General features: G+C 33.8%; 1 protein-coding gene across 3 annotated transcripts in view; it reads right to left on the bottom strand.

Annotated features, from left to right (window-relative positions):
- Nucleotides 1–537: 537 nt before the first annotated feature.
- Nucleotides 538–12,950, bottom strand: part of LOC104014471 (nipped-B-like protein) — a 224,644-nt gene continuing 212,231 nt past the window's right edge. For 2 of the 3 annotated variants that reach the window (XM_087735449.1, XM_087735450.1), the window contains exons 31-39: nucleotides 12,056–12,229; nucleotides 11,334–11,524; nucleotides 10,432–10,539; nucleotides 8,864–9,064; nucleotides 8,313–8,459; nucleotides 6,547–6,842; nucleotides 6,051–6,225; nucleotides 5,259–5,444; nucleotides 538–4,694 (exon numbers count right to left, since the gene is read on the bottom strand). In XM_087735449.1, the coding sequence (XP_087591575.1) occupies nucleotides 4,329–4,694; nucleotides 5,259–5,444; nucleotides 6,051–6,225; nucleotides 6,547–6,842; nucleotides 8,313–8,459; nucleotides 8,864–9,064; nucleotides 10,432–10,539; nucleotides 11,334–11,524; nucleotides 12,056–12,229 (1,844 nt within the window). In that variant the 3' untranslated portion in view covers nucleotides 538–4,328. The remainder of the gene's footprint in view (nucleotides 4,695–5,258; nucleotides 5,445–6,050; nucleotides 6,226–6,546; nucleotides 6,843–8,312; nucleotides 8,460–8,863; nucleotides 9,065–10,431; nucleotides 10,540–11,333; nucleotides 11,525–12,055; nucleotides 12,230–12,950) is intronic. The other variant, XM_087735451.1, reaches the window with a different exon arrangement.

The raw sequence follows: 12,950 nt of genomic DNA, 5'->3' as shown, positions 1-12,950 counted from the left end.
CCAAACCAACCCTCAGGTTAAGGATTTTTTTGAAGAGGATGTTTGGAAGAGACATTTAATGCAGTAGCTGCAAGTAGCGTATGCAGTTGCATGTATGCCAATGAAAATTATTCCTTCCTAATACAGAGAAGTCCAAAATTAGGTGGGAAACTGCATTTGAATCATGTAGAAACTAGAAACTATGTAGTTATGTCTGATGGGTTGAACATAGACTGGCAAGAATTCTCTCAGAATAATCCAAAAATGGATTCCCTGGATGCCTTATAGGTGCCCCAGGTAAAATTTGAGCATTGTGAGCACAATGAGAAAGAGATCAACGAAGCATATGCGCATTCTAGGATAAAAACCTGCAAGTTTCATTTTGGAAGGGTCCAAACTGAACTCTTACAACATTTATTTTAAATAAATGAAATATAAAAATACTATTAATTTATTTGTATATAACAATAACACTTTAATATTTAGTCAAGGAATCATGAAATCTAAAAATTCACTACTTACATTAAGAACTCACCCATTACAACTCAGTACTTTAATGCTAAGATGACAAATTCTCTGTGGGATATGGAAACGCTTGTATGATTATGGTGTGGCTCTGGCGAGTGGAAGCAAACTCTTGTCTTGTGCTCTCGCTATTTCTAATGCATAAGACTTCGGAGCGTCGGGCACATAACAAAAGCATTAGGTGTTTGTTTGAGTTCAACTCCATTAATATCTGTCTGGGGCTCAGAATTAATGTGTTTGCTTTACAGTAAGGATCAATTGAACTGATCCATTCATTACCCTGGAACATTATTAACACCTGCATTTAGGCAGAGCATCCTGCTGTTTAACTAGCACCAGATGAGTCAGACTCGATTACAAAAATTTTTTTGTCATGAGCCACAAATACATTTAAGAACTATTTCACTATTTACAAGGTATTTCATGTTAGAACTAATGTTTAGCACAATCCAATTATTTCACAGGAACAATATTCTCACTAGTGACACCACAACAGCAAACAAAGGCTAAAGTTTGACTTAAATTTTAAATAGCTTTTTAATGGCCACACCTCACTAAAATATTTATGCTGAATATTGCCCATGCCTACCTTTATACATGTTAGAGTCATTAATATAAGCAATAGAGAACTTAAAAAAAAATACAAAAGGGCATTACTGAATCATTTAAAAAAATACTTATTTGTAATTAAAGTTTTGTCAAAAACTATTGTGATCTTTTATAGCTGCAGATAACGAAAATACTCAAGAATTATTCTGCAATTTTACAGTACTGAAGTGGAAGATTAAAAATAATAATTTAATTCTTATTTATTTAGATTGTGGAAGTGTCCATGTTTTCTTAAAGAGTACAATATGGTTAGTGTTAATTCTAAAAGCTTGACAATATCTCTTTGTTAGGTAAGCTACTGCAACAACTTTCCACGTACAGAACTTGTACTCAAAGGGAGAAAGCAGTAAGAATAAAAAAAATTCAATAATCATTATAGTTATGTATGTAAAAATCTATAGCCATACAGTGAAAAAAATACTACAAAGCTATGTCAACACAAAGGAGTAAAATTCTGTTACTGTATCAATTACTGCACTGCAGCACTTTTTAAAAAAAAAAACCACTTTTTTTAATGTAAAAAAAAAAAACAAACCCTTATCTTGGTAAGTCCTGTTGCCAATAATGTGGTTCATGTTGGTAAACCTGCGACTGCTACTCAGAGACTGAGCACTGCACAGATTACAGCTGCAGCCTCAGACTTTCTATTTCATATCTCTGAAAATCATCAGCCCATGTTATACACAGCTAACAGGAATTTGTTTCCCAAAAATGAACTCTGCTACCTTTTTCTTTCACAGCAAGTAATCTGAATGCTTGTGATAGGCAAAACAAAACTAGATGTTACTCTGGGTAGTACAGAAGGGGAAAATTCAACTCTTAACTAGTGAGAAACTTATTCAATTTATTCAATAATCTATAATTAATTTTATAAGTCTATATTATATATTACAGCCAACAGATCCCATCAAGGAGCATGTATGCCCTTTAGCATATTACACAATATAGTAATGGTCCAAATCCTCTCAACTAAGACAACTTTAGACTTCAGGTTTCTATTGTTTAATTATAATTTCTTTCTGATAATTTTATTCTAATAAATACCAAGAAAATGGAAATAAAAAACCTCTTTGCTTTTGGGAAAGCCACATGACCAGGAAACAATTTGCTTATAAACAAGGAAACATTTGTATTACCTATGAAAAATAAGATTCTTTAATATAAATAGCATCAGAAAAGGCTAACAGACTAGTGACAACTTCATTTTAGACTGCATCTGTATGAAATTCTTGTTTTTATCATTCAGGAGTTTCCTTGTGAAGTATTTTCAACTCTTTCTACTAGTAACATGAGACATGTCATACAACCCCTCTATTCTCAAAGTATGAAATTTCCACTATAAAAGCTGCTCCTGGCCCTGAGAAATACAGTATTTCATCATTTGCTACAAAAATGTCCTGCTTCCAGAGCTGCAGGGGTGACTTCTGCTTTTTCTACTTCTCCCTACTTTAACAATACCTATCTTAGCACGAGATGTGGCTTTTTGTACAGTGAAGAAAACACCATGAACAGTGAAAATAAAAAGGTGAGAAAATATTTCTGTTCAGAAAAATTCCAGTGGTGAAACAGCAAAAAGGCATTTCCCATAGGAACAATTACTAACTAGATTCTGAGGAGTTATTAATCAATTCAGTTTAATGTTTTTTCTGTACATGAAAATATTTTGGAATACTATTACTATTCCTAAGAAATCAAATAACTCATTAGAATTCTGCAGGCTAGTTTCATAAAAACAGCCTCCTACCATAAATTAAATTTGTAAAAGAAAATAAACATAAGAGAAAGATTTACTTATTGAGGAACACCTGTTTTAGATAAACACATTTGAAAATACAGCAGGGCTTAATACTCCCCTAAAAAGTTTAGTCGTTTTAGATTTTTTGTTTGCAAATCTGCTGCTTTTGTTACTCTCTAGAAAGGCGAACTGCTTATGAAAGGCTTGTGGCAACGTAGTAAAAACAAATGCTTCTGAAAGCTTTCAATAGCATTTTTTCAATTTACAAAATGTGAAAACATCTTTCAATTAGTAAAAAAAATAGGCTAATATACAAACATTTTTTTAAAAATTCATTTGTGAAGGAATGTAGCGTAATTACCCAGACTCATACCCATTCACTCCTCAGATACTGGTAGCTATCTCCTTTTCACACAAACCTCTCTATATTAACCCAGAGAAATGCATACATGGCCAGTTAGCCCAAGCAGAATAGTCATTCAGCTTCCCCCATCATAAATTACCATTTGGACAGCATTAGAAAGAAATTGAAGCATACAAGGAATAAACTATAGTTTCTTTTTATATCAAAATGTACTCTTGAAATGTGTTTGGCACAGTGCTAAATCATATAGTTAATACTAAATATTGCAGGATACAATAAAACCCTGGAGTTAACTCGTGTTTACACCCTTTAAGGGATAAAAATAAAAAGATACCAATTATTCAGAAGTCAGCCTATACAAACTGTATAAACAATATTTTATGTCTTGTTTTGAAAACCACTAATATAGTAAATTTTACATAAAAGACTGCAAAATAATATAAATGGATTTAAACAGATCTTTACAATAAGAAATTCAAATGGAAACAGACAAGTAACAAAGAGAAGTAAAAAAATTTATTGCAGTATTCGTTCCACCAGATTTGCTGGGGATCCCTTTTCTTGTATTATTTCAGGGTGACCTAATACATCAAAATCTACATTTACAAAAACTCCTCCTGCAGATAGGTCATAGATACTGCATGCTTTTTTTTCTTCTTTTTTTTTTTTTTCTTCAACAGAATAAATTATATATCCAGGAGATTCTGCCATTTTACAGCCTGGAAAAACAATGCTTCCCTGGAAACTGGACTAAGCTAAAGAAAGCCATCCGCTGCTAGGTTAAACTCCAAGAACACTTTATTAAGAACATTAACAGACTAATTTCCAACATTCACTTGTTTATTTTTTTAAACAGAAAGTTTTTTTCAAGATATAAACAATTTTTTGTTAAACTATAATACAGTGGGAGTAAAAATGAACTGAGAAGTTTCTGCTGCACAACAGCGAAGGAAGCTCCCACATAAATGTTTACCAAACATTTCCTTCTTTTTTCCTGCATCCCAGGTTCCATTCTTACTCTTCATTTAACTGATTTTTTTTTTTTGCCAGAAAGTTGATATTTCAAGTTTTTCTGTTATTTCAATTCCTGTAAATTTGGCTGCATGTACAAATTCATTAGCTGGAAGTTCCATCCTTGGCAGCATACAGCGATCGTAAAGTCTGAACAACTTTATTAGTCAGCTTATTAGCACTCGTTAGAGCAATTTTTTTGTAAATAATGTCTGACTCCTTAATAGTGTCTACCCAAGGCACCAGTTTGCGGCCATCACGGCGCTTAGCCTCAGTCCAGGAGCCACTGTAGGAGCCTGCCATCCACTGAACACTGAAGCCATTGCTGGTTTTCTGTACTACTCTTGCAATTTGTGGTCGGTCTTTGTACTTTGGACAGCAAATAGCGATGACATCCATGACATCAACACTTTCATTCATCTGTGCTGCCAACTCCGTAGAGTCTGAATTTCGTTTTGACCTTCTCAATGACTAAAACATTGGGGGGAAAAAAGACCAAGTGTTACACAAAAGAACTTTAGTGAAATTATTGCTTTTATTGCTTTTAATCCCTTGACGCCGGGAGTTGGGATTTCCCGGCACACATTCCATTGCCGGCAATGAGACGCACCGTGACCGCCAGCGCCAAGGGGTTAACATATCCTTGTAAAACCACATACTCTTATTTTGTACCCGTGTCTTTATCTCTTATTGATATATAAAATTATATATACACACGAATCATAAAGCTACATAAAAACTTGGCAACAATAAAAAGGATAACACACAGTACATTCCAAAGGAAAATTAATAAATTTTTATATGGGATAAATCTCATTTTCTAGTTTGTTTTTTTTTTTTATTGTCTTTTCTGTTAAACTTTCTACAAAAGTTGTATAAACGGTTAAGTAGAGAATCTCTATCTACAAAATGCTTTCTTTCATGTGGATTACATTACTTGGTGTACATTTAATATAATAGACTGACATTTATAAGCACATAAAAATAATTTTACGTAATACGCTGCGAAATACGTTGACTCCTCCTCCGCCTCACCCCTGAAGTGCCTCCTCCTCTATCCTCCCCATCACTTTCATCGTCCTCTGTCTCAGCTGCATTGTTTTTAGGGCTGCCTCCTCCAAGCAGCGAGGTAATTGCTTTGTTCCGAGCATTTGTGCTAGCTGACACCTCTCCATCTTCTTCCTCTTCATCAGGATCCAAATGTTCCATAAGGAGCTTGAACTATTAAAAAAACTAGATCAGTCCACATTCTAACTTTAAAAATAGACATTCATATCACACTACATTAAATAAAAAAAAAAAAGATAAAGAAACAGGGTAAAACAAATGGCAGACAACTTCAAACTTCAACAGCTTGTGTTTTGTTCTACAAACTTTTTACTTTCATTTTCTAGTAGATATGTAAATTTTTTTTCCTGTGTTTCCAAAATCGCAAGTTTTCTTTAGTTAATATTTTAAAGAATTGGGGGAGGTAAATACACTAGATCTAGTCTCTGTTCCTATGATGGAAACAGTCAGGGATAAAGTGAACAAGTTATATGGTAGAGGTATACAAGATGGATACCAGAAATTAGAAAATACTCTGTAAAGATGAATATCCTTTAGTTGTAATTAATTTTTATTGTGTTTAAATTTATTAGAAAACTTTGAAAGATAATCCTGCTAAACATCCTGAAAGGAAATGGTGAGTTATCAGTATATCACAAGATTACTAGGAACTTAACATTTTGAATTGTTCATCCAATACATCGGCAACTACTTTCAAGTTTATACTGTGTTACCTAGTTTGAAAGGATTTCAGATTTTCTGCAAAGCAACTTTACTTACATCTAAGTACTGTTTTACTATACTCCTCTTCACTTCTTCAGTGATCTTGGAATTAGCCATATCACTCCGCAGAAAATCCAGAGTTTGTTTTGGATGGAAATGAACTCCTGTCTTCCTGTTTATCGCTTTATCATAAACTTTTGCAGATTCAGACGGAGAATATTTCTGAATTTTACTGTTTAAAGAAAACAAAAGGGAAGAGCTTTTAAGGAAATTCCAAAGCAATTTCAAGGAAAAGCTTTTAAAATCTTCAATATAAGTAGTTATATTTTAATCATTCTGTATACAATAGTATCCTGGTAAGAAATGAAATAATTGCTTTTTCTATGCCAAAGTTTCATTATATTCAACCTATTACATTTATGTTTTTTCTGTTATACAAATATATTGCTTAAACATTTATTAACAATCAACTTTAAAAAAAAAACCTTCCAAACTTAATCCTTACAAAGAACTCACTAGATAACAAGAAGGCCTATTATCTAAATATCCTTACCTATCAGAGAATCCACAGAGGTTCTTTAAATGCTGTTTCAGCATCAAAAGTAATAATATGCCTTGGGAGACATTTGCAAATTCAATTAAAGGAGCTGAATTTTCTGGTAAACATTTCATCACAGCATTTATATCATTTTCTTCATCAGAATCTGAATCAGAGTCTACTCGTTTCCGTAACCTCCGAGGCTTAGAAGCTTCCTCCTCACTTTCGCTCTCACTACCACTGTTACTGTCACTCTCAGTCTCCTCGTCTGATGAAGGCTTTCTTTCCTTTTTTTTGTCTTTCACCATAGACTGTGAGACAGAGAAGTTAACACACATTCCAAAATTAGGGTAAGTAGTATCATGTACGTTTCTAAAAAATCTTTCAAAAATCATTATTGGCTTAAATTAGGAAGAATTCCCTGAACAATGTTATTAATTCACAACATGATATTCAAAGCTTAAAATTTTTTATGGCAAAAAGATGCTGAATTATAACCCAAGGCCCCTGAAAAATTGATCCAAACTCCACATTGTTTTGCAAGGGGGTTACAGAAGGAACTGAATCAATAAGTACTCCACTGGCATGTTATTCTTAAAAAGACTGCTCAAGTTTGTTAACGGAGACAGTAAAATGCAGTAGAAGGCCAAATAAAATAAATCAGGAAGAAAATTCCATTTTTGTTTCACCTGAATATAAATTTTGTGTGTTACATATATTTCCATATGTACTTTGGTACAGATGAGTCCAAGCTGGTTTTAATCCTTGTCTCTGTTAAAATTCTATGACACTAATTACACTGCTGACCAGAGAAACCCCCAAGTCATCATATATAGTATTACTAATAATCAGTTCTACTACTTGTAGAGCTACAGAATTTCACACATGCATTATTACTGCACATAGTATGATTTTTCATAACACAGGACTTAAGATGTTCCAAGTAATATCTCATCCTCTATGTGCTGGTGCTACACACTGGTCCCCCATCTAAAGAATGTACTGTACCTTTCTAGCAGATTAAAAATCGACTTTGGTAGGGTGAGAATTCAAAGCAGTGTACTTTCCAGGTATCAACTCTGACTTGTACTTACTAGTTGGATTGGAAATTCTGGAAATGGGTTTGTTTCCTGACAGTTTGGACCTTCTACTGTTAAAGTTGTCCAGGAAATGAAGACACTGAAGTCTTTAAGAAACAGAGGCCTTTTTCTTACAGGGTTATGTATTGCCATAACAACAGATACTATACCATTATTGGGGTTCTTATATGCTACCTTAAGAAAAGACATATCGTGCACTCTTTTCTTGAAATAAACAATGTATTTAAAGTCTCCCAGGTGACTCACATGGAACTGCCATCAGCTACTTCACAACAAAAGAAACAGCAAACTGGATTTTATTATTAAAATTATACAAATGACCACAATAAACCAATATTTCATGATGATTCTGGGTTCATGTACTTCCCAGATGCATGCAATTAATATTAATTCCAATTAATTCAGCAATATTAGGGAATGATACAGATTCAATATTAAGATCTCAAAATTTGTCATTCTTTTTTAATAACATAAGCAGCAATGTAAGGAAAGTTTTTAACTAGTGTCTACCAGATGCAGGCCAGAACAGAAAGGGTTGGGTTTTTTTTAACTACTGGTTACAAAGTAACACTACTGGTCCATATCATAATAATGGTACTGTATTCACTGAAAAATTGACCAAATTATAGAGAAGCTTATGTTGCCACCATAATAAATATACTAAAATATAAATGCACATACCTCTTTAAATGACTGTAGTAGGTTGCTACCAGAAACTGATAGTGTAATGTCTATATGATGCATTATAAACAGTGGCTCTTCCTGTGTTTGATAAGGAAAACAGGCTAGATTGTCTGCTATGTACAAGAGCATATTCACCTCTGTTTTCTGGAAGTTAAAAAAAAAAGTACATATAAATATACATACAAATATCTTAGATTTATACACTTATCCTGTGTTCCTAACAGTCTAGAGCAAAAACATGATCGTGAATTTTATTCTACATACCCCCCAAACCCACTCTAAACAACATGTATATATGCAAAATTTTTTCATATCTGAAGATACATTGTTTCTGATCAATTCAAACTGAGTACAGAACGGTACAGAATGATGCAAAAGTAACAAATGCATTCTATTATATAGGTAAATACCTTATATTACAAAGCAAAACAAAACACCTTAGGGAAATAAAGTTATCAATAATTATGTCATAAAAATACATTGTAAAAGGAGAATTTAAGCTTGTAATGTTATATTTTATTTTCAAGTAAAGGAAATGTGATGCTTACTGCAGTATCATCAAAGAGGTTGAGTAAAGAAATTAGAAACGCTCGTCTGTGTTGACGGTTCCCTCGGATCATGGAGTATAGGTGTGAACACAATGCATTGGATGATTCATCGTGTCTAAAACCTCTTACAGGATCCTTTGGGCAGGTATTGATTGCTTGTTGTACCTGGTAAGACATCTTCATACCAGCCACTGCTTTCATCTGAAATGGAAAAGTATTTATTTTTATTTAAACCATTGCTTTCAAGCAGTAAAACTGAAAGTGGAAAATTAAACAAATGCCTGTCAACAGAAACTGCTAGCTCATTTTTTAGTTTATTTCCTTTTAAGTGGATGCTCATCTGAAGTTTAACTTTCAAACATGTACTGAGGTGCACTACTACCTTTTGAGTTGGCAGATTAAAACAGAATCTGTGGTAGAGATCAAAATATCTTGTGAACTGCTTTCACTGTAAATTCTACGTTAGAAACATACAGCTAATCTGTTTACCCACTGCAGCCAGATATTCCAATTTAAACAATTTTCAAGAATACTGAAATGTTTTCATACATGAACAGAATATTTTACCAAATGTGTATGCTTGATGTTACTTGTAGTGAAACCAACAACTGAGTCCATATTAGTACAATAGGACTGACAAACAGAAAATGAGGTTTTTTGCATATATTCTGTAATTTCCAGATGATTTTACTTACTTCAAGGCTTCTGCTCTAGTTTCAGAACAAACAAACTCTAGCTAGGCTGCATATCTAACTCTCCTCATACCACCTCTGCTTCTGTTCAGCGTAGTTGTCTCTTCATCTATACATTGTCTTAAATCCCAGCTGCCTACACAGCAAATTTCATCTGCTAGCCTTCACCTACTGGATTAGGTATCTGTTTGGATGCCATGAACAGTGCAATACTCCAATTTCAGTGGAATAGAATCAGATTTGGGAAGTCCCACAATGTAGTACACACACTGAACCAAGATTGGGGCCTTCTGAAATAAGGAGAGGGTGTGGCAGCTCAATTTCAGATCTTAAACAGAACTAATGGCACTATGCCACAACTCCACAAGTCCTCACTTAGCCCTCAGATTTTCCTTTCAGCAAGATCCCCCAGTTCTTAACACCTTCCTATGCTCCTTTTGCTTAGATTACAATTTATAAAGCCATGATGCCTTAACGTTCTAATACATATACACTAAGGACCTCTACTTTTACAAGGTGTTCTCTTCCCTAGTCTACTGATACAGGAAAATCATTGCTAAACATTATGAAACAGCTGTCCTTACCTCTTATCAAATAAATGCTCTTATGTACTATTCAGTGAGGAAAACACTACTGTGAATTATAAATTAAAGGAAATTTTAGACTGGCAGATATGCTTCAAATTATTATATCCTTTCTATTTCTAAGAACAGAAATCTCCAAACAGGGGAAAGAGTCAGGATCTTCTTTAAAACTGCTTATAGTTATTGTTTATTTGTTACTTTATATTCTTTTTCTGCAGCTGAGGCCTATTCAAGTGTTAAGTCACCAGAGAACGTAACAGTATTTTTAAAATGATAAATTAGAATTACTTACGTGAATGAACCCAGCATATTTTTTGTCTATTTCCACCAACTGCTGGTCAGCTTTGTTTCGCATAGAGGGCTCTGGATCTGTGCCCATAGCAATTAAGTATGGCACACACTTGAAAAACAAATGAAATGATTATTCAGAGTCATTGTACCTCCTCTTTCTCAGTCTTTGTTCTTCTATTACACTGTTGTTCTTTTTATATTCTGACTACTGCAGAAATTAGAATAGGAAGCTCTATGCAACTTACTACCTGACTACTTTTTGCAAGCAAATAGTACAAAATACACAAGAGAACAGCATTATAAACGATAGAAGTTGTGTGAGGTTTCAGGTAGTATTTCCATTTCTCTCAAACTCTAAAGTCAATTTACACTACAAAAAAATGCCATTTAAAAAAATCCACCACTTATGACTGAACATGCACAATGGCTGTGGTATAAAAAAGTAATTACAAAAATATTATGTAAGCTAAGAATAACGGAGATGATAACAAGTTCTGACACTGACTCTGGAATTCCATAGTATTTGGAGAACATGGGAATTGAGGTGGAGGCAAGCTGACACAGTTTTCAGGATAAAGAATCAAATAAAGAAAACAGCTTGGCATATACCTGAAATTTCTAAGTATAACAGAAATATGCTCCAATGTACATTTGTAAGTGCTCTTTAGGCACTGGCTGGGCTTTTACATCTTGATCCAAAGACAAGAAAATACAAAATTTTGAATCTCAGTGGCTAAACAACATAAAACAGATTTCAAAATATGCTTTCTGTAAAGGCCCCTTGCTACAATAAGAAATTACTGTAACATAGCTGGAAGAGAAAATCTAGAAATGTATCTAGCAAGCGTAAAAACCTCTGAAAACCTGAACAACAAAACCCCCCATCATAAAAGCCTACCATACCTGAACAGGATGGATGAGACCCTGATTTAACGTCAGTGCAATGACATTTAGAGCAAAGTGGCGTACACTGGACTGGGTATGAAAGAAAGCCTCAAGGACCTGTTTGAGATATAGCTGCATGATGGAACTACTCATCCCTGAGGAAATATCACCCATTTCTTTCAGGTCTTCCTGCTTTGCTACTTTTTTCCCTGTAAAAAGGACAAAAGCAATAGCACACTCACCACAATATAATAATTTACTTTGCCATTACTTGATGCATACTGATCTTTAAGCTTTACAATACATACACATTTCAGCTGTTTTAGAATGGGTTTATGATCTCATAAAACATAGAACAGTCTGATGGCAAATATACTTCAAAAAGCTAGAGACACAACTTTAAAGTCTTGTTCCTCAATAAAGGTTTTAATTTTTAAAATTTCTTATTTTGTATCTGCAAATTAACCTTAGAGAAGATTTTGATAAAAAGTATTACTACCATCATTACAGCAATTATGCATTCCTGATTGCTTTCAGGATTTATACATCTTGAAAGTAAATAAGCTACACTTCTCAATATACCTATGCACATAATGAATTTTTAAAATTATTCTAAGATACTTTGTATACAATATTATTGATTAGATAACAATCTCAAATGACTCAGTTCACATATATAGTAGTTGTATGCAAGAAAGTTAGGTTTTGCATGCCTCATTAGCACAGAACTCAACACTTACAGTCTCTGTCTGCCTGCTGCATACGTGTATCCTCCTCCTGCAAGTAGGTCTGGAGGTTTTTTAACACCTGGATTTTTAAGTTTACTGAACAGTTCTTATCTGAAAGAATGCTGTTGTACAGAGTCTTCACTTCCTGTTCGAACATTAAACTTGGGTGTTGTATAAATGCAAATCCTAAGGGTGGAAGAAAAGAGGAAATAATCCACGTTATTATCTAGAAATTGTATTTCTGCTTTTTAACTCTTTCTTCAAAATAAAGGTATGAAATTTATCTCCTCCCAACAGCATAGCTTTTTCTAGTACAAATAGTATTGCTTTTTCATATGGACACCATTCAAAGCTTATAAGCAGTTCTATTAGCCATGACAGTCCTATTAGCCATGATTCTGTCTGACAGATAAAGATGGGGTGCCAACCCAGGGCAGTTGCACTAAGAAGAGTTATACAGGTCTGGAAGCATGTCCAGTGTACTGGTCTGCATCTGAATGACTAGGAGCTCTCCCAAGAGCAAGGGAGGAACATTGCTAAAAATTACCCGTTGTTTTTCTAATACATTTTGGAGAAAAACATTCTGCTGAAATTGTGAAGAGTTATTCATATGGAGGCAGAGCAAATGTGGAAAAATTGATAACTATCACAAATATTTAAAAAATAAAATCTTAAAAGAAAAAACATAGTGAACACAGTAAAATAAAATTTATACCTCTCACTGTCATTATTCATATATCCATTAAGGTCTTCTCTTGAAAACTATCTGAAGCATTCCCAAGACTACATCTGTTGGAAGATACACACTATAGAACTGCTTTTAGCTGCAGCCTTACCCTTGCCAAAGAACTGGTTATTTTTAGTCAGGGAAGTCTTTATTTCATAAAAACTTTGATCTAAATTAGTG

Source organism: Nipponia nippon, unplaced genomic scaffold, assembly GCF_047370975.1.
Source record: "Nipponia nippon isolate SJK-2023a ecotype South Korea unplaced genomic scaffold, ASM4737097v1 scaffold_57, whole genome shotgun sequence".
Lineage (NCBI taxonomy): Eukaryota > Metazoa > Chordata > Aves > Pelecaniformes > Threskiornithidae > Nipponia > Nipponia nippon.
The sequence above is the reverse complement of the archived record's forward strand: the minus strand, read 5'-3'. Positions and strand labels throughout refer to the sequence as shown.